At 53.3% G+C, this 25,955-nt stretch overlaps 1 protein-coding gene across 6 annotated transcripts; it reads right to left on the bottom strand.

The window, feature by feature from the left end:
- Window positions 1–2,829: 2,829 nt before the first annotated feature.
- Window positions 2,830–25,955, bottom strand: TTPAL (alpha tocopherol transfer protein like). 6 transcript variants are annotated; one of them, XM_075571313.1, is made up of 5 exons: window positions 25,820–25,955; window positions 21,472–21,921; window positions 11,999–12,192; window positions 6,980–7,090; window positions 2,830–5,819 (listed from the first exon to the last, which is right to left on the bottom strand). In XM_075571313.1, exons 2-5 carry the CDS (start codon window positions 21,905–21,907, stop codon window positions 5,547–5,549), a joined length of 1,014 nt encoding a protein of 337 aa, XP_075427428.1. In that variant the 5' UTR covers window positions 21,908–21,921; window positions 25,820–25,955; the 3' UTR covers window positions 2,830–5,546. The 6 variants fall into 6 exon arrangements, with proteins under 6 accessions (XP_075427428.1, XP_075427429.1, XP_075427427.1 ...); XM_075571314.1 differs by having other exon boundaries at window positions 25,808–25,944; XM_075571312.1 differs by having other exon boundaries at window positions 25,783–25,940.

The raw sequence follows: 25,955 nt of genomic DNA, 5'->3' as shown, positions 1-25,955 counted from the left end.
GTTTTGATAGCTGTGAAGCGTGGCCCCAGAGCAGGTTGAGGATTAGGTGTTGCAAAAGCAAAGCGTGAGGGGTGGGACAGTGTGGAAGTATTAGGGCATTGGTGTTGGACGCAGGCCAATGAGAGGTGTGCGGGGGCGGGCATTGGACGCAGGCCAATGAGAGTCAGTGAGGGGTGGGACGCAGGCCAATGAGAGGTGTGCGGGGGCGGGCATTGGACGCAGGCCAATGAGAGTCAGTGAGGGGTGGGACGCAGGCCAATGAGAGGTGTGCGGGGGCGGGCATTGGACGCAGGCCAATGAGAGTCAGTGAGGGGTGGGACAGTGTGGCATTGGTGTTGGACGTAGGCCAATGAGAGGTGTGCGGGGGCGGGCATGGCCTGAGCAGGAGTGACAGGCCCAAGGTCCAATGCGATTGACCCTTGGGACGCAGACATAGTGATTTCACAAATATATAGTAGATTACTCGTGTAGTTGTACTGTTACTCTCTTTAGCAGGCGATATTGAACTCCCCCCAGGCCCTCCCTTTTCACCTGCCCCATACCCTTGATAATGCCCCTTTTGAAATTCCAAAAAGGGCTCTCTTGTGGCCCATATAAATATCTGGAACCTGCTGCCCAAACTGGATGAACTAAGGGCACGGAGCCTTTTGCATAAGCCCAAAGCCATCGTTTCACAGAAACACGGCTAACTCCTAAAGCTCTTGCTGCATCATCTCCGTTCAGGGGTACTCCATTTTTAGGAAAGATAGGTCAACGAGAGGAGGAGAGGTGTTATTTGATATCGCGGACTCCTTACGATTTACGCGGCTAAATTGGCCACCAAGCCCCATGCTCTTTAGAAATCTTGACTGGTAAAATTTGCCTCCAATTCTCTAAGCCTATTATTGGTGACATCTACCCCCCCCCCCCCCCTTCTCTAAGGCCCCACTACAATCCCTGACTGACATCACTCGGTTTCTTGGCTCAATTCCCTCTGAATGGGAAGAGTGAGCAGTTAGTTCTTGGAGATTTTAACCTCAATGTGTCAGAACACATCCTGGATACTAGAATGATGACGACCATAGCTGCGGTTCCCAACCTTCGTTACATTGTGCTCCCCCTGCTAGAAAAGGATTTGTTCTACAAACCTCTAATTAATAAACCTTATCGCCGATCCAAGTATCAAGTCCGGTGGGGGGACGGGGGGGACGGACGACACTCTTAATAAGGCCCCAAACCTGCAGAAGACTGGGAAGTGTATGTGGTTACTGCTTCCTAAAAACAATCACCACATCTACCCTATGTACGAGGTGGAGATTGGAGAGAGATTGATAAATAGATGCGCACACGGCTTGGAAAGATGCCTCCTCCACTCGCCCAGAACTAGCGGCAAATTAGTGGTGATGTGGAGCGGAAGAGCCTCTGTCACTCACCATTCTGCTTCCCGAAGTCTCAACCCACAATGTATTGTAAAGCGCAATGCATTGTGGGGTGCAACTTCGGCAAGCATTGCCACGTTACAGCTTGTGATCTCTTCAAATTATACTCAAAACCATTTGTCATTACGGTATGAAACTTCTAGTGGGTTAACATAAGGGTCAGGATTTAAATATTCCAGTGATATTTTAGATACGCATGGTAAAGCTTACCTGAATTAAGGGGTATCCCAGAGCTTATCCATGGGCACCCCCCCGATGTCCAGGGTTCCCAGGGTCACCAATCGAAAGTCCTCCCCACCCCCCCCTAAAAACCACAGGGTCGATGGAAGTTGGGGGATCACAGAGCAGCCTCACGGCTCGGGTAACATTTTTAAAAAGCAGCGCAGATTGCTTCTTTAAACACTGGCTTTGTTGCGCTAAGCAAGGAAAAAACCATCAAACACTGTGTGCTCATTTGCATGTCATTACCCAGAACCCTAACCTGCAGTTTGACAGGACAACGGAGTGAGGTTTTTGGCCCTATGGAAGCACCTAAATGCACTCATGGGCTCAAGCATAGAGATTAATAAATATCTGTTTTCTTATAGGTTCCACTTCTATAGCTATTATATATTGCACATATACATTACAGCAGGGGAGCCCAATTTATACATTACAGCAGGGGAGCCCAAATTTTTCCCTGCGCCCCCCTGCCGGCTGTCCCCCTCTCTGTGTGCCCCCCTCTTACCTCGGTTCCAAGATCTGGGCAACGTGACGTCACATGGCGATGCGTCTCCAGCAGCCGTCTGAGCCAAGGTAAGTGCAGTTTTACAGAGGTCTTCACCGCTTTCCCGGCCTTTAAGTGCCTCCGGGAAGCTCGCGGGGCCTCTGTAAACCCTGCGCCCCCCGCAGACAATCCTACGCCCCCCCCCAGTTTGCGGGCACAACTTTTACGCTCAATGCATCTCTTATTAACGCTCCGTTGTCTTACATTTGTAAATTGGAAATGAAGGTTATGGATAATTCTGCACTCCAGCGCTCCATCCATGTTTCGGTCCCCAACATCCATCACCACATTAAATATTTATTGAATGAAAAAGTCCCAAGAGCGCTGGATCTATATTTTTTGATTGATACGCATACTTCCACACCTGTGGCGGTAATTACATAGAGGAGTGCCTTACTTCACAGATGTGTGTGTGTATGTATGTATGTATGTATGTATGTATGTATGTATGTATGTGTGCGTGTGCGTGTGTGCATAGATACATGTAGATATATCTAAAAAAAATAAATGATTCTACTTGACGCAAACCTCCATATTTCTATACTTTAGGCAATCTGGTTAAAGCGCCCGTTCTGTGCCAAAAGTCACCGAGAGGATCAGCACCACTTATTTCTGAAAGAGAATGAAATACATTGCAGCAAAAAATGTGTTATATTATTTTATTATAAATCCACAATGAGGTAAGGATTTTTTTTTAACATAACTATTCAAATATTAATTTTTTGATGCCCATAAACATAACACTATGTATACAGGGTAACATTTCCCGTATACCGGGTAACATTTCCCGTATACAGGGTAACATTTCCCGTATACAGGGAAAATTTCCCGTATACAGGGTAACATTTCCGTGTCCCATTGAAGTCCAGCTAGAATATAAAAATATGGCACGATGGATTCATGGGAAACGATAACTGACCATATTCATTATAACGAGGTGATTAGCGATGTCACAGGATATTTTGGCTGACAATGCACATGAATCCTCAATAGATTAAAGTTACCAAGATGGGAAAGTGCAGTTTAAAAACTTAACAGCTCACTGCACTTTGCACCCAAAGCACTAAAATCAACCGTAACAGATATTCTCAGTGGTCAAAGTGTCTTATAAAGATTATAGTCACCTCTCTCCCTTCCCCCCCTCCCCCCCACATGTACCTTAATTAGTCCCCTTAATTAGTCCCCGGTGGGGGTATAGGAAACACTCAGGAAAAAACAGGTTGTGCGCTTAAATTCCAAAGAAAAAAAAGCTAATTAAATCTGTGTTTTAGGGTTACATTTGTTTAAGGAGACCAATTAGATAATTCGGTTCATTACAAAATGTTCCGTGGTCGGCTTCTGGGGACTGCAACTTTAGAAAGAAGATGGGATTGTAAATAAAAAAGGGCAGACTCATCACCTAATCCAGGGGGGGGGGGGGGGGGGGGCAACTTCAGCCCTAAAAGGTTACCAACAGACTAGGTACTAGGGATATCCATGCTTCAGTACAGGTGGCTCAATCCACCTGTGCTGAAGCAGGGATATCCTGAAAACCTGACGTGTTGGTGGCCTTTGAGGACTGGAGTTGGCCACTCCTGACCTAATCCCATTTTAAGCATGGTTTATATTGAAAATCGCCTATAAAAGCCACCTGCATTTTATATAGCGCATTAACTACCGTGTGCTGGTTCTTTAACGATACCTTTAGTAGCTCTGCAAATGTAGGCCTTACATGGCCAATCCCAGAACCCCTTTCACTGTCAGGAAGGAAAAGCAACCCAGAGCAGTGGGAGTATTCTCTCTGGGAGCTGGTGTTAGCCGGACCTTGGGCAGGCCCCTGTAATGATTGCGGGGTTCTGATCTCACCCCGCAATGACGCCTTACGGGTCAAATCTATACACTGCTGTTTTCAGCCCTTTGGGGCTAATTCTGCATCATCCGGAGGGTCGGCCATGCTTTAGTTTTTTTATACTGCTGTATATTTTAAGGGTGCTCCCAAACAGAAATAATGTGCAGATTAGATTCTCGTTTTACAAGAATATTGTGGAATTTTTATATGACAGCTAGAGAAGGTATAACTAAGTGTATGATGAAAATCAAGATAAGAGTGCATGTGTTTATAATTCTATATAGAGACAAAATAAAAGTTATTGTGAGTAAAACAAGGCGACACAAACCCTCCACCGTACGGTATAGATAAACCCCCCACTTTGTGAGCATATTCGCACGTCTCTGACAGGTCTGCAACCCTGCCCTTCCCCGATATCTCTTAGCATACAATGCTCCCACTGCAGCCAGGGATTCTGGGTAATGACAGGCACATGAGCACAGCGTCACTTTTTGCTTCTTGTCAATTTTAACATGGATCCCTACAAGCCTGACATATTACACTGCTCCTCAGCACAGCCAGGGTTAATAGCCAGTAGCCTACTCACAGCTGTTTTGACCCAATGCGAGTGCTCATTTGCATGTCATTACCCAGAATCCCCGGCTGCAGTGTAAGTACTCTTTGCTAAGTGATAATGGGGAAGGCCAGGGTTGCAGACCTGTAGCTGTGCTCACAAACGGGATGTTTATTTGCCGTCATTATATACAAAGTTACAACCTAACATCACACAGCCGATACACTCGGGGAAACACGTGTACACGCACACTCCTGTAATCACGTAGCTATAAGTATGTGCAGTTAGGTTGTAACTTTGTACATATAATTGCGTGTGGGGTGTAACACCCGACGGGGTCGTTGTAATAACCCTGAAGATGGTGTCAGTCGAAACTGGTCAGTGATGTGTTTAATGAAGAATAAAAGTTCCCTGTTCATTAGCGAGACGTGTCTCCTCCCGACACTGAAAGGGTGATATTAAACAGAAGGTGTTTTTCTGTAGGGCAGGACAAGACGAAGCCATGAAGTACATCGTAACAACGTAACAACGGTTTGATAACGCACAGCGATATTACACCGGGAATGCAGAAACTTCCAAGGACATACAATCAGTGAGGTTTGGGTGTTCTGGCCAAAAAGAACAACAATAAAAGAAAAGTAATTGGAGAAGTTCAAATTTCTCTCAGAAAGACTGCACCAGTCAAGAGACTGACGCTCAAAATCAACGAGATGACTCAGAAGCATCAAAATATGGGGGAAATATTTTAAATGACCTGAAGTTAAATCAGATTTTTTTATTAACACCTTAAGTGCCAAAGGAGTTATTGACACACAAGGGGTTAGTCAGTCTGACGGGACGTTTTGGTTCAATGAGTCGGAGCCCACAGGCTTCCATATAAAGCTGTTACGTTGGTTTCCTATTGGCTATTAGACTGTGATACAGCTCTATCCCTGTCCTAACTCTGCCGAAGACCCAAATACTCTTGTGATGTGGTACTCCTTAGTAACAGTATAGTTGGGATTTGACCCCGCGCACGGACTCCTCACACTGCAAGCTCTCCGATTCCGTGTCGCTCATTACAAAGCCCGGCACGGACCTGTCCCGCGTGGGGTCCGGGCCAAAGCTCTCGGAAAAGTCTTCCTCGGAAGTCAATAATATTTGGTTCCAGGCCGATGTGTCCAGGTCTCCCGCGGTGCCCCCGTACGCCCCGGGAAGAACGGCCTTTGGGATGTTGTCGTGGAGGGAGTTCAAGTCCGACCCGTGGAGAAAAAACTGAGAGCAGAAAGAGAGACACAGGCAAAGTGAGAAGCAGGGCCACAATGTACACCTGTGTTTTTCAACAGGGACTCTCCGGGCGCCCCTAAAGGGTTCCCTGCAATTTCAGGTCATTTGAAAATTGTACCAAATACAGAAGAATTTACAATGCATCAGATCTCAGACGCGCTATTAGAGAGGGTTGGGGTTCCTTACAATGCATCTGATCTCAGACGCGCTATTAGAGAGGGTTGGGGTTCCTTACAATGCATCTGATCTCAGACGCGCTATTAGAGAGGGTTGGGGTTCCTTACAATGCATCAGATCTCAGACGCGCTATTAGAGAGGGTTGGGGTTCCTTACATTGCATCTGATCTCAGACGCGCTATTAGAGAGGGTCGGGGTACATTACAATGCATCTGATCTCAGACGCACTATTAGAGAGGGTCGGGGTACATTACAATGCATCTGATCTCAGACGCACTATTAGAGAGGGTCGGGGTTCCTTACAATGCATCTGATCTCAGACGCGCTATTTGAGAGGGTTGGGGTTCCTTACAATGCATCTGATCGCAGACGCGCTATTAGAGAGGGTTGGGGTTCCTTACAATGCATCTGATCACAGACGTGCTATTAGAGAGGGTTGAGGTTCCTTACAATGCATCTGATCTCAGACGCGCTATTAGAGAGGGTTGGGGTTCCTTACAATGCATCTGATCTCAGACGCGCTATTGGGGGGGGGGGAGGCTTGATGACTGGAGTTGAGCCCTCTCTGAAATGATGTATTATTGATGCCTTCTGCAAACATACATTGCACACGCACCTGAAAAATGCATTGAACTTCTACAGGTTACAGAACTCTATCTACAGTAACTTCTCCCCCCCCCTTTCTATTTTAAAGGATGTGTTCTGGGGGAGCTGAACCCCAATGTCTCCCTCTCCTGGTCCCGTCCCCCCCGCAAGAGATCCCAGTATTTAAATACTTTGCGTGACGAGGGCCAATAGGAAGCTGCCAAGGATGATTCAATCCCCCATTTTGTTTTCCCTGGTTGGGATTGCCATGTGCTACCGTCGCTAGTATCGCGAGAACCAGGCGGTAAAACCGCGCGGCTCATTTCCGCGGAATTACCCAAACATTCAGATTTTTTTAAATCCCCCCCAACAAAATTATTACTTACCCGGTTTGCGATTTTCTCTTTCAAAAACGGCTTCAGGATGGCAAAAATACCTTTAAATATCCTGGGTTCGTTAATTACGTTGACGGCCTTTATTCGGATAGGAAAACCATCCTGTTTTGCAGCAGAGAGAAGAAATCACAGCTTAAAAGAGGCAGTCCTGCTAAAAACGGGCTACATTATTAGTATGCAAGACAACGAAATACTGCGATCCCCTCAACGCCGGTTCCAGGCGAAACTTTACCTAACTCGTGGTTCTGTTTTTAAAGCATAAAGAAGTTATAAACAAAAAGCAGAACAGGAAGCTGCCATGTTCCCACTTTGATGTCTAAGAAAACTGAAACTTTTGTCCTGCGCTTATAAATACAGTACTGCCCGCTCCTCTCCTGCGCTGATACAGTACTGCTCGCTCCTCTCCTGCGCTAATACAGTACTGCTCGCTCCTCTCCTGCGCTGATACATACAGTACTGCCCGCTCCTCTCCTGCGCTAATACAGTACTGCTCGCTCCTCTCCTGCGCTAATACAGTACTGCTCGCTCCTCTCCTACGCCGATACATACAGTACTGCCCGTTCCTCTCCTGCGCTAATACAGTACTGCTCGCTCCTCTCCTGCGCTCATACATACAGTACTGCCCGTTCCTCTCCTGCGCTAATACAGTACTGCTCGCTCCTCTCCTGCGCCGATACATACAGTACTGCCCGTTCCTCTCCTGCACTAATACAGTACTGCTCGCTCCTCTCCTGCGCTGATACATACAGTACTGCCCGTTCCTCTCCTGCGCTAATACAGTACTGCTCGCTCCTCTCCTGCGCTGATACATACAGTACTGCCCGTTCCTCTCCTGCGCTAATACAGTACTGCTCGCTCCTCTCCTGCGCCGATACATACAGTACTGCTCGCTCCTCTCCTGTGCTGATACATACAGTACTGCCCGCTCCTCTCCTGTGCTGATACATACAGTACTGCCCACTCCTCCCCGTGCTGATAAATACAGTACTGCCCGCTCCTCTCCTGCGCTGATAAATACAGTACTGCCCGCTCCTCACCTGCGCTGATACATACAGTACTGCTCGCACCTCTCCTGCGCTTATAAATACTGTACTGACCGCTCCTCTCCTGTGCTTATAAATACAGTACTGACCGCTCCTCTCCTGTGCTGATAAATACAGTACTGACCGCTCCTCTCCTGCGCTGATATATACAGTACTGCCCGCTCCTCTCCTGCGCTGATACAGTACTGCTCGCTCCTCTCCTGCGCTAATACAGTACTGTCCGCTCCTCTCCTGCGCTGATTCATACAGTACTGCCCGCTCCTCTCCTGCGCTGATACATACAGTACTGCCCGCTCCTCTCCTGTGCTGATATATACAGTACTGCCCGCTCCTCTCTTGCGCTGATAAATACAGTACTGCTCGCTCCTCTCCTGCGCTGATACATACAGTACTGCCCGCTCCTCTCCTGCGCTGATACATACAGTACTGCCCGCTCCTCTCCTGCGCTGATACATACAGTACTGCCCGCTCCCCTCCTGCGCTGATAAATACAGTACTGCCCGCTCCTCTCCTGTGCTGATAAATACAGTACTGCCCGCTCCTCTCCTGCGCTGATACATACAGTACTGCCCGCTCCTCTCCTGTGCTGATAAATACAGTACTGTCCACTCCTCTCCTGCGCTGATACATACAGTACTGCCCGCTCCTCTCCTGCGCTGATACATACAGTACTGCCCGCTCCTCTCCTGCGCTGATACATACAGTACTGCCCGCTCCTCTCCTGCGCTGATACATACAGTACTGCCCGCTCCTCTCCTGCGCTGATAAATACAGTACTGCCCGCTCCTCTCCTGTGCTGATAAATACAGTACTGCCCGCTCCTCTCCTGCGCTGATACATACAGTACTGCCCACTCCTCTCCTGCGCTGATAAATACAGTACTGCCCGCTCCTCTCCTGATAAATACAGTACTGCCCGCTCCCCTCCTGCGCTGATAAATACAGTACTGCCCGCTCCCCTCCTGCGCTGATAAATACAGTACTGTCCGCTCCTCTCCTGCGCTGATACATACAGTACTGCCCGCTCCTCTCCTGCGCTGATAAATACAGTACTGCTCACTCCTCTCCTGTGCTGATATATACAGTACTGCCCGCTCCTCACCTGCGCTGATACATACAGTACTGCTCGCACCTCTCCTGCGCTTATAAATACTGTACTGACCGCTCCTCTCCTGTGCTTATAAATACAGTACTGACCGCTCCTCTCCTGTGCTGATAAATACAGTACTGACCGCTCCTCTCCTGCGCTGATATATACAGTACTGCCCGCTCCTCTCCTGCGCTGATACAGTACTGCTCGCTCCTCTCCTGCGCTGATACAGTACTGCCCGCTCCTCTCCTGTGCTGATAAATACAGTACTGCCCACTCCTCTCCTGTGCTGATATATACAGTACTGCCCGCTCCCCTCCTGCGCTGATAAATACAGTACTGTCCGCTCCTCTCCTGCGCTGATAAATACAGTACTGCCCGCTCCTCTCCTGTGCTGATACATACAGTACTGCCGGTCCTCTCCTGCGCTGATACATACAGTACTGCCCGCTCCTCTCCTGTGCTGATACATACAGTACTGCCCGCTCCTCTCCTGTGCTGATACATACAGTACTGCCCGCTCCTCTCCTGTGCTGATACATACAGTACTGCCCGCTCCCCTCCTGCGCTGATAAACACAGTACTGCCCGCTCCCCTCCTGTGCTGATAAATACAGTACTGCCCGCTCCCCTCCTGCGCTGATAAACACAGTACTGCCCGCTCCCCTCCTGCGCTGATAAACACAGTACTGCCCGCTCCCCTCCTGTGCTGATAAATACAGTACTGCCCGCTCCTCTCCTGCGCTGATAAATACAGTACTGCCCGCTCCTCTCCTGCGCTGATAAATACAGTACTGCCCACTCCTCTCCTGCACTGATACATACAGTACTGCCCGCTCCTCTCCTGCGCTGATAAATACAGTACTGCCCGCTCCTCTTCTCTGCTGATAAATACAGTACTGCCCGCTCCTCTCCTCTGCTGATAAATACAGTACTGACCGCTCCTCTCCTGCGCTGATACATACAGTACTGCCCGCTCCTCTCCTGCGCTGATAAATACAGTACTGCCCGCTCCTCTCCTGCGCTGATAAATACAGTACTGCCCGCTCCTCTCCTGCGCTGATAAATACAGTACTGCCCGCTCCTCTCCTGCGCTGATACATACAGTACTGCCCGCTCCTCTCCTGCGCTGATAAATACAGTACTGCCCGCTCCCCTCCTGCGCTGATACATACAGTACTGCCCGCTCCTCTCCTGCGCTGATACATACAGTACTGCCCGCTCCTCTCCTGCGCTGATAAATACAGTACTGCCCGCTCCCCTCCTGCGCTGATACATACAGTACTGCCCGCTCCTCTCCTGTGCTGATACATACAGTACTGCCCGCTCCTCTCCTGTGCTGATAAATACAGTACTGCCCGCTCCTCTCCTGTGCTGATAAACACAGTACTGCCCGATCCTCTCCTGTGCTGATAAACACAGTACTGCCCGATCCTCTCCTGTGCTGATAAATACAGTACTGCCCGATCCTCTCCTGTGCTGATAAACACAGTACTGCCCGATCCTCTCCTGTGCTGATAAATACAGTACTGCCCGCTCCCCTCCTGTGCTGATAAATACAGTACTGCCCGCTCCTCTCCTGCGCTGATAAATACAGTACTGCCCGCTCCCCTCCTGCGCTGATAAACACAGTACTGCCCGCTCCCCTCCTGCGCTGATTAACACAGTACTGCCCGCTCCCCTCCTGTGCTGATAAATACAGTACTGCCCGCTCCTCTCCTGCGCTGATAAATACAGTACTGCCCGCTCCTCTCCTGCGCTGATAAATACAGTACTGCCCACTCCTCTCCTGCACTGATACATACAGTACTGCCCGCTCCTCTCCTGCGCTGATAAATACAGTACTGCCCGCTCCTCTTCTCTGCTGATAAATACAGTACTGCCCGCTCCTCTCCTCTGCTGATAAATACAGTACTGACCGCTCCTCTCCTGCGCTGATACATACAGTACTGCCCGCTCCTCTCCTGCGCTGATAAATACAGTACTGCCCGCTCCTCTCCTGCGCTGATAAATACAGTACTGCCCGCTCCTCTCCTGCGCTGATACATACAGTACTGCCCGCTCCTCTCCTGCGCTGATAAATACAGTACTGCCCGCTCCCCTCCTGCGCTGATACATACAGTACTGCCCGCTCCTCTCCTGCGCTGATACATACAGTACTGCCCGCTCCTCTCCTGCGCTGATACATACAGTACTGCCCGCTCCTCTCCTGCGCTGATACATACAGTACTGCCCGCTCCTCTCCTGTGCTGATACATACAGTACTGCCCGCTCCTCTCCTGCGCTGATAAATACAGTACTGCCCGCTCCCCTCCTGCGCTGATAAATACAGTACTGCCCGCTCCCCTCCTGCGCTGATAAATACTGTATATACATTTTTTTGTTACATTACCCACTAGGGACATTGTGTACACCTAGACCTTATACAGGGGGTTTCTTTTTATTACTCCTCTTTTACAAATGTCACGATTACACGCAGATAGAAGTGACCCAACCATAAAAAAAATAAAAAATAAAATCAGGATTCACTGCACACAGCATAAAAAAATACAAATAAAATAACGAGTTCTGAATAAAAGGCGACATTACCATATATTTTGCTCTGCAGTATATTTCAAATACATTTTTATATAGGAAAAAATATATGTGCAAACACGTGGCAATTTCCCAGTGACAGGGGGGGGGGGGGGGCGTTTCCCCCTTTTCTTTGACCAATGTGATGCTGTTTTTGCGCCCCAGTGTCGGAGCCGGGAGCAGGGGCTGAGGGGTCACGGTGCAGGGATATTTGGGGACCCCCCCAGCTGCACCAATGCTTGTTCCGTCCCGGAGAAACTCGCGAGTAGACGACAAACTTACAGATCGACGACATCATTTCCTACCTGAAGAATCCCAATCAGTTTTTTGGCCATGAAGGGGCCAAAATGAGAGGCCTGGGACAGGCCGACCCCGCTGTAATCTGCGAGGATCACAATGCCGTTCACTTGGGTTTCCTCGGACACCACGAGTGTTTCCAGCGACAGGTAAATGACACGAACATTCTCCGTAATGGGATAGTCCCTGGGAACCCATCGACCTAAAGGGAAAGCTGGTTAATAGGAACATAAAAACACAGCGGGGTCTAAATATAACAAGGTATTGGGGGCAACGCATTGCTCAAATAAAAAGTATTCACTTTAAATCAATTAGTCTTTGATACATCGGGTACAATGATATGCCTCCGAACCGCACAAGAGCATAGGACTAATGGAAAAAAGCTACTGGTTTTAATGTAGGAACTGCAATTAAACCTCGAGAAATCGTCAAACATACAGAGACTATATCAAATGGTGTTTTGCAATGTTCCGAAACATTTAGGATAACGTTACCGCAGAGAAGACGTCTCTCTCCGTGTCGCCCCCCCCCCCCCCCCCGAGAATGTAAGAGGCAGAGAGAAGCCATCTCGCTCTGTGTCCCCCCGAGAAGGTAAGAGGCAGAGAAGCCTTCTCTCCGTGTCCCACCCCCCCCCCCCCGAGAAGGTATGAGGCAGAGAGAAGCCGTCTCTCCGTGTCCCCCCCCCCGAGAAGGTAAGAGGCAGAGAGAAGCTGTCTCTCTCCGTGTCCCCCCGAGAAGGTAAGAGGCAGAGAGAAGCCGCCTCTCTCCGTGTCCCCCCGAGTAGGTAAGAGGCAGCGAGAAGCCGTCTCTCTCCGTGTCCCCCCCGAGAAGGTAAGAGGCAGAGAGAAGCTGTCTCTCTCCGTGTCCCCCCGAGAAGGTATGAGGCAGAGAGAAGCCGTCTCTCCGTGTCCCCCCGAGAAGGTAAGAGGCAGAGAGAAGCCATCTCGCTCTGTGTGTCCCCCCCCCCCCGAGAAGGTATGAGGCAGAGAGAAGCCGCCTCTCTCCGTGTCCCCCCCAAGAAGGTATGAGGCAGCGAGAAGCCGTCTCTCTCCGTGTCCCCCCCAAGAAGGTATGAGGCAGCGAGAAGCCGTCTCTCTCCGTGTCCCCCCTGAGTAGGTAAGAGGCAGCGAGAAGCCGTCTCTCTCCGTGTCCCCCGAGTAGGTAAGAGGCAGCGAGAAGCCGTCTCTCTCCGTGTCCCCCCCAAGAAGGTATGAGGCAGCGAGAAGCCGTCTCTCTCCGTGTCCCCCCTGAGTAGGTAAGAGGCAGCGAGAAGCCGTCTCTCTCCGTGTCCCCCCGAGAAGGTATGAGGCAGAGAGAAGCCGTCTCTCCGTGTCCCCCCGAGAAGGTAAGAGGCAGCGAGAAGCCGTCTCTCTCCGTCTCCCCCCGAGTAGGTAAGAGGCAGAGAGAAGCCGTCTCTCTCCGTCTCCCCCCGAGAAGGTAAGAGGCAGAGAGAAGCCGTCTCTCCGTGTCCCCCCGAGTAGGTATGAGGCAGCGAGAAGCCGTCTCTCCGTGTCCCCCTGAGAAGGTAAGAGGCAGAGAGAAGCCGTCTCTCTCCGTGTCCCCCCGAGTAGGTAAGAGGCAGCGAGAAGCCGTCTCTCCGTGTCCCCCTGAGAAGGTAAGAGGCAGAGAGAAGCCGTCTCTCTCCGTGTCCCCCCGAGAAGGTAAGAGGCAGAGAGAAGCCGTCTCTCTCCGTGTCCCCCCGAGAAGGTAAGAGGCAGCGAGAAGCCATCTCGCTCTGTGTCCCCCCCGAGAAGGTAAGAGGCAGCGAGAAGCCGTCTCTCTCCGTGTCCCCTGAGAAGGTAAGAGGCAGAGAAGCCGTCTCTCTCCGTGTCCCCCGAGAAGGTAAGAGGCAGAGAGAAGCCGTCTCTCTCCGTGTCCCCCCGAGAAGGTAAGAGGCAGCGAGAAGCCGTCTCTCTCCGTGTCCCCCCGAGAAGGTAAGAGGCAGCGAGAAGCCGTCTCTCCGTGTCCCCCCGAGAAGGTAAGAGGCAGCGAGAAGCCGTCTCTCTCCGTGTCCCCCCAAGAAGGTAAGAGGCAGAGAGAAGCCGTCTCTCCGTGTCCCCCCGAGAAGGTAAGAGGCAGTGAGAAGCCGTCTCTCTCCGTGTCCCCCCGAGAAGGTAAGAGGCAGTGAGAAGCCGTCTTTCCGGGTCCCCCCGAGTAGGTAAGAGGCAGAGAGAAGCCGTCTCTCTCCGTGTCCCCCCGAGAAGGTAAGAGGCAGAGAGAAGCCGTCTCTCCGTGTCGCCCCGAGTAGGTAAGAGGCAGAGAGAAGCCGTCTCTCCGTGTCCCCCCGAGTAGGTAAGAGGCAGAGAGAAGCCGTCTCTCCGTGTCCCCCCGAGTAGGTAAGAGGCAGAGAGAAGCCGTCTCTCCGTGTCCCCCCGAGTAGGTAAGAGGCAGAGAGAAGCCGTCTCTCTCCGTGTCCCCCCGAGAAGGTAAGAGGCAGAGAGAAGCCGTCTCTCCGTGTCCCCCCGAGTAGGTAAGAGGCAGTGAGAAGCCGTCTCTCCGTGTCCCCCCGAGAAGGTATGAGGCAGAGAGAAGCCGCTTCTCTCCGTGTCCCCCCCAAGAAGGTAAGAGGCAGAGAGAAGCCGCCTCTCTCCGTGTCCCCCCCGAGAAGGTAAGAGGCAGAGAGAAGCCGCCTCTCTCCGTGTCCCCCCCGAGAAGGTAAGAGGCAGCGAGAAGCCATCTCTCCGTGTCCCCCCCCGAGAAGGTAAGAGGCAGAGAGAAGCCGCCTCTCTCCGTGTCCCCCCCGAGAAGGTAAGAGGCAGCGAGAAGCCGTCTCTCTCCGTGTCCCCCCGAGTAGGTAAGAGGCAGAGAGAAGCCGTCTCTCTCCGTGTCCCCCCGAGAAGGTAAGAGGCAGCGAGAAGCCGTCTCTCTCTGTGTCCCCCCGAGAAGGTATGAGGCAGAGAGAAGCCGTCTCTCCGTGTCCCCCCGAGAAGGTAAGAGGCAGAGAGAAGCCGTCTCTCTCCGTGTCCCCTGAGAAGGTAAGAGGCAGCGAGAAGCCGTCTCTCTCTGTGTCCCCCCGAGAAGGTAAGAGGCAGCGAGAAGCCGTCTCTCTCCGTGTCCCCCCGAGAAGGTAAGAGGCAGAGAGAAGCCGTCTCTCTCTGTGTCCCCCCGAGAAGGTAAGAGGCAGAGAGAAGCCGTCTCTCCGTGTCCCCTGAGAAGGTAAGAGGCAGCGAGAAGCCGTCTCTCTCCGTGTCCCCTGAGAAGGTAAGAGGCAGAGAGAAGCCGTCTCTCCGTGTCCCCCCCGAGAAGGTAAGAGGCAGCGAGAAGCCGTCTCTCTCTGTGTCCCCCCGAGAAGGTAAGAGGCAGCGAGAAGCCGTCTCTCTCCGTGTCCCCCCGAGAAGGTAAGAGGCAGCGAGAAGCCGTCTCTCCGTGTCCCCTGAGAAGGTAAGAGGCAGAGAGAAGCCATCTCTCTCCGTGTGTCCCCCGAGAAGGTAAGAGGCAGAGAGAAGCCGTCTCTCCGTGTCCCCCCCGAGAAGGTAAGAGGCAGAGAGAAGCCGTCTCTCTCCGTGTCCCCTGAGAAGGTAAGAGGCAGCGAGAAGCCGTCTCTCTCCGTGTCCCCCCCGAGTAGGTAAGAGGCAGAGAGAAGCTGTCTCTCTCCGTGTCCCCTGAGAAGGTAAGAGGCAGAGAGAAGCCGTCTCTCTCCGTGTCCCCCCGAGTAGGTAAGAGGCAGTGAGAAGCCGTCTCTCTCCGTGTCCCCCCGAGTAGGTAAGAGGCAGCGAGAAGCCGTCTCTCCGTGTCCCCCCGAGAAGGTAAGAGGCAGAGAGAAGCCGTCTCTCCGTGTCCCCCCGAGTAGGTAAGAGGCAGCGAGAAGCCATCTCGCTCTGTGTCCCCCCGAGAAGGTAAGAGGCAGCGAGAAGCCGTCTCTCTGTGTCCCCCCGAGAAGGTAAGAGGCAGTGAGAAGCCGTCTCTCTCCGTGTCCCCCCCCCCCCCGAGTAGGTAAGAGGTAGAGAGAAGCCGTCTCTCTCCGTGTCCCCCCGAGAAGGTAAGAGGCAGTGAGAAGCCGTCTCTCTCCGTGTCCCCCCCCCCCCCCCCCGAGTAGGTAAGAGGTAGAGAGAAGCCGTCTCTCTCCGTGTCCCCTGAGAAGGTAAGAGGCAGCGAGAAGCCGTCTCTCTCCGTGTCCCCTGAGAAGGTAAGAGGCAGAGAGAAGCCGTCTCTCCGTGTCCCCCCGAGTAGGTAAGAGGCAGAGAGAAGCCGTCTCTCCGTGTCCCCCCGAGTAGGTAAGAGGCAGAGAGAAGCCGTCTCTCTCCGTGTCCCCCCGAGTAGGTAAGAGGCAGAGAGAAGCCGTCTCTCCGTGTCCCCTGAGAAGGTAAGAGGCAGAGAGAAGCCGTCTCTCTCCGTGTCCCCCCCGAGAAGGTAAGAGGCAGAGAGAAGCCGTCTCTCTCCGTGTCCCCCCCGAGAAGGTAAGAGGCAGCGAGAAGCCATCTCTCTCCGTGTCCCCCCCGAGAAGGTAAGAGGCAGCGAGAAGCCGTCTCTCCGTGTCCCCCCCGAGAAGGTAAGAGGCAGAGAAGCCGTCTCTCTCCGTGTCCCCTGAGAAGGTAAGAGGCAGAGAGAAGCCGTCTCTCTCCGTGTCCCCTGAGAAGGTATGAGGCAGAGAGAAGCCGTCTCTCTCCGTGTCCCCCCGAGAAGGTAAGAGGCAGCGAGAAGCCGTCTCTCCGTGTCCCCCCCGAGAAGGTAAGAGGCAGAGAAGCCGTCTCTCTCCGTGTCCCCTGAGAAGGTAAGAGGCAGAGAGAAGCCGTCTCTCTCCGTGTCCCCTGAGAAGGTATGAGGCAGAGAGAAGCCGTCTCTCTCCGTGTCCCCCCGAGAAGGTAAGAGGCAGAGAGAAGCCGTCTCTCTCCGTGTCCCCCCGAGAAGGTATGAGGCAGAGAGAAGCCGTCTCTCTCCGTGTCCCCCCGAGAAGGTAAGAGGCAGAGAGAAGCCGTCTCTCTCCGTGTCCCCTGAGAAGGTAAGAGGCAGCGAGAAGCCGTCTCTCTCCGTGTCCCCCCGAGAAGGTAAGAGGCAGAGAGAAGCCGTCTCTCCGTGTCCCCCCGAGTAGGTAAGAGGCAGAGAGAAGCCGTCTCTCTCCGTGTCCCCCCGAGTAGGTAAGAGGCAGAGAGAAGCCGTCTCTCCGTGTCCCCCCGAGTAGGTAAGAGGCAGCGAGAAGCCGTCTCTCCGTGTCCCCTGAGAAGGTAAGAGGCAGAGAGAAGCCGTCTCTCTCCGTGTCCCCCCCGAGAAGGTAAGAGGCAGAGAGAAGCCGTCTCTCTCCGTGTCCCCCCCGAGAAGGTAAGAGGCAGCGAGAAGCCATCTCTCTCCGTGTCCCCCCCGAGAAGGTAAGAGGCAGCGAGAAGCCGTCTCTCCGTGTCCCCCCCGAGAAGGTAAGAGGCAGAGAAGCCGTCTCTCTCCATGTCCCCTGAGAAGGTAAGAGGCAGAGAGAAGCCGTCTCTCTCCGTGTCCCCTGAGAAGGTATGAGGCAGAGAGAAGCCGTCTCTCTCCGTGTCCCCCCGAGAAGGTAAGAGGCAGAGAGAAGCCGTCTCTCTCCGTGTCCCCCCGAGAAGGTATGAGGCAGAGAGAAGCCGTCTCTCTCCGTGTCCCCCCGAGAAGGTAAGAGGCAGAGAGAAGCCGTCTCTCTCCGTGTCCCCTGAGAAGGTAAGAGGCAGCGAGAAGCCGTCTCTCTCCGTGTCCCCCCGAGAAGGTAAGAGGCAGCGAGAAGCCGTCTCTCCGTGTCCCCCCCGAGAAGGTAAGAGGCAGAGAAGCCGTCTCTCTCCGTGTCCCCTGAGAAGGTAAGAGGCAGAGAGAAGCCGTCTCTCTCCGTGTCCCCTGAGAAGGTAAGAGGCAGAGAGAAGCCGTCTCTCTCCGTGTCCCCCCGAGAAGGTAAGAGGCAGAGAGAAGCCGTCTCTCTCCGTGTCCCCTGAGAAGGTAAGAGGCAGAGAGAAGCCGTCTCTCTCCGTGTCCCCTGAGAAGGTAAGAGGCAGAGAGAAGCCGTCTCTCTCCGTGTCCCCTGAGAAGGTAAGAGGCAGAGAGAAGCCGTCTCTCTCCGTGTCCCCCGAGAAGGTAAGAGGCAGCGAGAAGCCGTCTCTCTCCGTGTCCCCCCGAGAAGGTAAGAGGCAGCGAGAAGCCGTCTCTCCGTGTCCCCCCCGAGAAGGTAAGAGGCAGAGAGAAGCCGTCTCTCCGTGTCCCCTGAGAAGGTAAGAGGCAGCGAGAAGCCGTCTCTCCGTGTCCCCCGAGAAGGTATGAGGCAGCGAGAAGCCGTCTCTCTCCGTGTCCCCTGAGAAGGTAAGAGGCAGCGAGAAGCCGTCTCTCTCCGTGTCCCCCCGAGAAGGTAAGAGGCAGCGAGAAGCCGTCTCTCCGTGTCCCCCCCGAGAAGGTAAGAGGCAGAGAAGCCGTCTCTCTCCGTGTCCCCTGAGAAGGTAAGAGGCAGAGAGAAGCCATCTCTCTCCGTGTCCCCTGAGAAGGTAAGAGGCAGAGAGAAGCCGTCTCTCTCCGTGTCCCCCCGAGTAGGTAAGAGGCAGAGAAGCTGTCTCTCTCTGTGTCCCCCCCCGAGTAGGTAAGAGGCAGAGAAGCCATCTCTCTCCGTGTCCCCCCGAGAAGGTAAGAGGCAGAGAAGCCGTCTCTCTCCGTGTCCCCTGAGAAGGTAAGAGGCAGCGAGAAGCCGTCTCTCTCCGTGTCCCCTGAGAAGGTAAGAGGCAGCGAGAAGCCGTCTCTCCGTGTCCCCCCGAGAAGGTAAGAGGTAGAGAGAAGCCATCTCTCTCCGTGTCCCCTGAGAAGGTAAGAGGCAGAGAGAAGCCGTCTCTCTCCGTGTCCCCTGAGAAGGTAAGAGGCAGCGAGAAGCCGTCTCTCCGTGTCCCCCCCGAGAAGGTAAGAGGCAGCGAGAAGCCATCTCTCTCCGTGTCCCCCCCGAGAAGGTAAGAGGCAGAGAGAAGCCGTCTCTCTCCGTGTCCCCTGAGAAGGTAAGAGGCAGCGAGAAGCCGTCTCTCTCCGTGTCCCCCGAGAAGGTATGAGGCAGAGAAGCCGTCTCTCTCCGTGTCCCCCCGAGAAGGTAAGAGGCAGAGAGAAGCCGTCTCTCCGTGTCCCCCGAGAAGGTAAGAGGCAGAGAAGCCGTCTCTCTCCGTGTCCCCCCGAGAAGGTAAGAGGCAGCGAGAAGCCGTCTCTCTCCGTGTCCCCTGAGAAGGTAAGAGGCAGCGAGAAGCCGTCTCTCTCCGTGTCCCCCCGAGAAGGTAAGAGGCAGCGAGAAGCCGTCTCTCCGTGTCCCCCCGAGAAGGTAAGAGGCAGAGAAGCCGTCTCTCTCCGTGTCCCCCCGAGAAGGTAAGAGGCAGCGAGAAGCCGTCTCTCTCCGTGTCCCCCCGAGAAGGTAAGAGGCAGCGAGAAGCCGTCTCTCCGTGTCCCCCCCGAGAAGGTAAGAGGCAGAGAGAAGCCGTCTCTCCGTGTCCCCCGAGAAGGTAAGAGGCAGCGAGAAGCCGTCTCTCTCCGTGTCCCCTGAGAAGGTAAGAGGCAGCGAGAAGCCGTCTCTCTCCGTGTCCCCCCGAGAAGGTAAGAGGCAGCGAGAAGCCGTCTCTCCGTGTCCCCCCCGAGAAGGTAAGAGGCAGCGAGAAGCCGTCTCTCTCCGTGTCCCCTGAGAAGGTAAGAGGCAGCGAGAAGCCGTCTCTCTCCGTGTCCCCCCGAGAAGGTAAGAGGCAGCGAGAAGCCATCTCTCTCCGTGTCCCCTGAGAAGGTAAGAGGCAGCGAGAAGCCGTCTCTCTCCGTGTCCCCCCGAGAAGGTAAGAGGCAGCGAGAAGCCATCTCTCTCCGTGACCCCCCCGAGAAGGTAAGAGGCAGAGAGAAGCCGTCTCTCTCCGTGTCCCCTGAGAAGGTAAGAGGCAGAGAGAAGCCGTCTCTCTCCGTGTCCCCTGAGAAGGTAAGAGGCAGCCATCTCTCTTCTGTCAAGGCCCCTTGATGATGTAGATCAGGGGGCTCAACTCCAGTCCTCAAGCGCCCCTTCCCCCCAACAGGTCAGGTTATGAGGATATCCCAGCGTCAGCACCAGTGGCTCAATCAGAGGCTCAGTCGGGGGAGGGAGGGCTTGATGACTTGAGCCCCCCTGATGTAGATGGGGACCGCTTCTCTCCAGGGGAGACACAGGGAGAGACCGCTTCTCTCTGGGGGAGACACACGGGGAGAGACCGCTTCTCTCTGGGGGAGATACAGGGGGAGAGACCGCTTCTCTCTAGGGGAGACACACAGGGAGAGACCGCTTCTCTCTAGGGGAGACACACAGGGAGAGACCGCTTCTCTCTGGGCAGCTGTTCCAGACTGCTGGCAGCTTGGAAGGATTAAGACTGTGAGGGGCCCATTCCAGAAGCAGAGACCCCCGCAGAGTTAATCCTCCCGGGCCGCACCGCACGATCGCGGCACCGAAAACGGTAAGTCTGGCTACATCTGTATGAACCCGCTGGATGGGCTGAGCTGGACGGTGGCAGCTTAACATGTTTTGGCCAAAATATTGTAATAAAATGACCCATACTAATAAGAAAAAAAACCATTCCGAAATGAACCAAATAACTCGCCATATTGGGCGCGCGTCGGGGCGTCCGCTTTCTTGCTGTATAATTGAGGTCACTTTCCCAGCGGCGCTACAGTTGGCACAATGAAATATATACATATAATAGAATACTGTGGGACTGGGGTTGAGTTTGCTACGATTATGTATATCTATATTGGACTGGCGTCATGAGAAGGGCCGACTCGAGCCACTGCTGCCCGTTCAATATAGATATGTGCCCAGTAGATTGAGGTACAACCTCTGATTGCACTGGCTGTAAAAGCGACTTTAACTGACAACATAAAGTTTATACAGACCCGCACGGAGGGGGTGAGGGATCTTATACAGAGCCGCACGGAGGGGGTGAGGGATCTTATACAGAGCCGCACGGAGGGGGTGAGGGATCTTATACAGAGCCGCACGGAGGGGGTGAGGGATCTTATACAGAGCCGCACGGAGGGGGTGAGGGATCTTATACAGAGCCGCACGGAGGGGGTGAGGGATCTTATACAGAGCCGCACGGAGGGGGTGAGGGATCTTATACAGAGCCGCACGGAGGGGGTGAGGGATCTTATACAGAGCCGCACGGAGGGGATGAGGGATCTTATACAGAGCCGTACGGAGGGGATGAGGGATCAACAACAAATGGAGCCAGCAGTTTGGTAAAGAGAAGGAAAGGGAGCTGGTGGCGGTGATAGCATTCAACCCTTCCATCTCAGCGTCTGTGCGAGTGTGCATGTCAGTGTGTATCTATGACACACACACACACCCCTACCCAAGCTGCCCGGACATAGTCCCGGAGGACATAACCGCCGAAAGGCGGCACCAACGCCCAATCATGGTTCGCGGTCACACCAGCAAAAGATGATAGAGCTGGAGGCAGCAATGCTGACAACAGCAGTGTCGCCCGGAAAGGGGTCAGTCATCTCACCACCCTTACTCTATTCCGTCCTAGCAGGAAGTGCCCCTCGTGATGGAGATCGGTTTGCATACCTGGACGAATACATACGATACGACGTCCCTCGTTGTCCGTGTGAGGCAGGACAGTCAGGAACCCGGAGTCCAACACTGGCTTAACTGCAGAGGGCTTCAAATTATTAAAGACCTCGGGCCAACCTTTCCGGCAGCCATAGTAGTTCACCAGGAGCTGGAGCGCCCGATCGTAATCAAACTTCCTGGCTCTCAGGAACCGGAGCAGGAAGGAGTCATCGACGCGTGTCCGCAGGTTAGGGTAATCCTTCCCGATCATATCCCGTAGAGCTTGGACATCGCGGAGTCTCCATTCTGGCTTCTCTTGCAATTCTTCACGTGCTTTGATGACGAGCTCGGGGGTCAATGTACAGATGTAGTTGGGTCTCGGAGTCAACGCTTCTTCCACCGGAGACGACACAGATGAACTTCCTACTGAGGCTTCGTTGTCTTCTGCCATTGAGTATAAGACAACTATCAAAGGAAGAGGGGGGAAAAAATCAATTATCTAACACAAGAGGGCCAACTCCAGTCCTCAAAGGCCACCAACAGGCCAAGTATTAGGGATATCCCTGCTTCAGGGACTGAGCCACCTGTGCTGAAGCAGGGATATCCTGAAAACCTAACCTGGTGGTGACCCTTGAGGACTGGAGTTGGCCGCCCCTGACCAAACATGTTGCCAAGACAGTAACAAGCAAACACACAATTGTGCAGACCAGGGGTTTTCAACTTTTTTTGGTTAAGGAAACCTATGTGAAATTCTGCAGAACCCCAACCCTCTCTAATAGCGCGTCTGAGATCAGATGCATTGTAAGGAACCCCAACCCTCTCTAATAGCGCGTCTGAGACCAGATGCATTGTAAGGAACCCCAACCCTCTCTAATAGCGCGTCTGAGATCAGATGCATTGTAAGGATCCCCAACCCTCTCTAATAGCGCGTCTGAGGTCAGATGCATTGTAAGGAACCCCAACCCGCTCTAATAGCGCGTCTGAGATCAGATGCATTGTAAGGAACCCCAACCCTCTCTAATAGCGCGTCTGAGATCAGATGCATTGTAAATTCTTCTGTATTTGGTACAATTTTCAAAATCACATGAACATGTCAGGGAACCCTTTACGGATGTCCGGGGAAGGCGTTTCCTAGGAACCCCTGTTGAAAAACACTGGTGTAGACCATTGGTAACGTACAGTAACAGTCTTCCTTTAACAAATGGGAACATTGATGGGACAGAGATGCAGAATTTGAGAATATGCTTATACTTATCTCCTCCTACATATTTGTAAGCGATGGATTAGTGATCAATAAGATGTATGTGTGTGATGTACGGAATTTTCTCTTTACTTGTGACTACTTGTGTGCGTAAAACAATGCAGTTTTGGGAATAGCAGCCTAAGAAGGGCCCATCATTAAACAATTCCTAGTTATCTAGTGGTGGGCGATATCTTGGTAAGGAATATAAACTGAATCCCAGCTGGTCAGTACTCCTTGTAGTTGTGTCAGAAGGTGTCAGAAGGTGCCCTGGTCCTCAGCGCTGACGAGCCCTGAAATGTGTGTTCTTTATAAAGTCTCAGGTGAAAGAATTTCATTATCCTGATATTTTATACAATACCATCAATTATTTTACATTGCTGGTACAGTATGCATACTTTGTTTTTTTTACACAAATATATACACCTGGTTAGAAGATAAAGAGGCGAACGATGCATTGCAGGTGTTTCCGTCGCTGCTAATACCGGTGTGATAGTGTGTGGGACAGGACTAACCTGCCACTTCCCGTAACACACATTGCAACAACACAACATTTCCTGTCGCTTAACTTCCTGCAAAATGTGACCGTCATTTCAGCTCTTGTTAACATCTCTACAATTCTCTTCTGAGTCACAAGATTACACGCACCTCGATCAATGCAATATGATTCATATTGTGGAGAATAAAATGCACACAGTGAAGTTTAGACTTGAACTTAATCACAAAAGCAAAAGCATTTAGTAAAGAACTGCCCTCAAATACGATATCTCCACCGCTGAAGTGTGTATTATGGAGAAGCACATCATAGCAAATATGGCCATTACATTCTATAAACACACTATATACACCCTGACTGCCCACAGACACACACACGCCCTCTACTGTACCCACAGACACACACCCCCTCTACTGTGCCCACTGACACACACACCCCCTCTACTGTGCCCACTGACACACACACCCCCTCTACTGTACCCACAGACACACACCCCCTCTACTGTGCCCACTGACACACACACCCCCTCTACTGTACCCACAGACACACACCCCCTCTACTGTGCCCACTGACACACACACCCCCTCTACTGTACCCACAGACACACACCCCCTCTACTGTGCCCACAGACACACACACGCCCTCTACTGTACCCACAGACACACACCCCCTCTACTGTGCCCACTGACACACACACACCCCCTCTACTGTACCCACAGACACACACCCCCTCTACTGTGCCCACAGACACACACACGCCCTCTACTGTACCCACAGACACACACCCCCTCTACTGTGCCCACAAACCCCTCTACTGTGCCCACAGACACACACCCCCTCTACTGTGCCCACAGACACACACCCCCCCTCTACTGTGCCCACAGACACACACTACTGTGCCCAGACACAAACCCCCTACTGTGTCCACAGACACCCCCCCCCTACTGTGCCCACAGACACCCCCCCACTGTGCCCACAGACACCCCCCCACTGTGCGCACAGACACCCCCCCACTGTGCCCACAGACACACACCCCCGTACTGTGCCCACAGACACACACCCCTACTGTGCCGACAGACACACACCCTCTACTGTGCCCAGACACCCCCCCACTGTGCGCACAGACACCCCCCTACTGTGCCCACAGACACACACCCCCGTACTGTGCCCACAGACACACACCCCTACTGTGCCGACAGACACACACCCTCTACTGTGCCCAGACACCCCCCCTACTGTGTCCACAGACACACAACCCCTACTGTGCCCAGACACCCCCCCCTACTGTGCCCACAGACACCCCCCCTACTGTGCCCACAGACACCCCCCCCTACTGTGCCCACAGACACCCCCCCTACTGTGCCCACAGACACACACCCCCTACTGTGCCCACAGACACCCCCCCCCTACTGTGCCCACAGACACACACCCCCTACTGTGCCCACAGACACACACCCCCTACAGTGCCCACAGACACACCCCCTACAGTGCCCACAGACACTCTATACACCCCTACTGTGCCCAGACACACACGCCCTACTGTGCCCACAGACGCACACTGTGCCCATACGACACACGCCTAGTATGCCCATATAACACACACATATACACCCCCCTACAACACAGACACACTATACACACCTACTGTGTATAGATACAACCCCCCCCCCCCCTCCTCCTAGTGTATCCATACACTATAGAGACACAGAGACCTTGGATAGGGATAGTTAGGTAGGTGGGATAGAGGTAGGTAGGAGGGGGGATAGAGGTAAATAGGGGGCATTAAAAGTGTGGGGGGAGGGGGGAAGAGGTAAGTGGAGGGGGGTAGATGTAGGTAGGAGGGGTATACACACTACCTCACCTGCAGTGGGGGGGGGGGGAGGGAGAATAGAGGTAGGAGGAGTATACACACTACCTCACCTGCAGTGGGGGGGGGAGGGAGAATAGAGGTAGGAGGAGTATACACACTACCTCACCTGCAGTGGGGGGGGGGGGGTAGAGGTAGGAGGGGTAGAGGTAGGTAAAGGTGGGGAATAGAGGTAGGTAGGAGAGGTATACACACTACCTCACTTGCAGCAGGGGGGGTAGAGGTAGGTGGGAGGAGGGGTAGAGGTAGGTGGGGGATAGCGGTAGGTAGAGGTGGTGGGGGTAGAGCTCGGTGGGGGTAGAGGTAGGTAGGAGGGGGGTATACACACTACCTCACCTGCAGCAGGGGGGTAGAGGTAGGTAGGAGAGGATAGAGGGGGGTAGAGGTAGGTAGGAGGGGATAGAGGGGGGTAGAGGTAGGTAGGAGGGGATAGAGGGGGGTAGAGGTAGGAGGGGATAGAGGGGGGTAGAGGTAGGAGGGGATAGAGGGGGGTAGAGGTAGGAGGGGATAGAGGGGGGTAGAGGTAGGAGGGGATAGAGGGGGGTAGAGGTAGGGGGGGGGTAGAGGTAGGAGGGGGTAGAGGTAGGTAGGAGGGGATAGAGGGGGGTAGAGGTAGGTAGGAGGGGGTAGAGGTAGGTAGGAGGGGGTAGAGGTAGGTAGGAGGGGATAGAGGTAGGAGGGGGTAGAGGTAGGTAGGAGGGGATAGAGGGGGGGGGTAATAACCTTTGCTTTCCTGCCCAGCCTTCACCTGCGCTCTCACTCGATTGGCTCTCGCAAGTCACGTGCCCCGGACGCGGCCTCACCCACCCCACCTGGGCGCCGTTGCTGCCGAGAGGCAGTGAGGCAGCGCGCGCCCCCTAACAACCCCTGCGAGCGCGCTCCTGCCTCACTGCGTG

The sequence above is a fragment of the Ascaphus truei genome, chromosome 15, assembly GCF_040206685.1.
Source record: "Ascaphus truei isolate aAscTru1 chromosome 15, aAscTru1.hap1, whole genome shotgun sequence".
NCBI classification, from domain to species: domain Eukaryota; kingdom Metazoa; phylum Chordata; class Amphibia; order Anura; family Ascaphidae; genus Ascaphus; species Ascaphus truei.
This window is presented reverse-complemented; position numbering and strand designations above follow the sequence as displayed.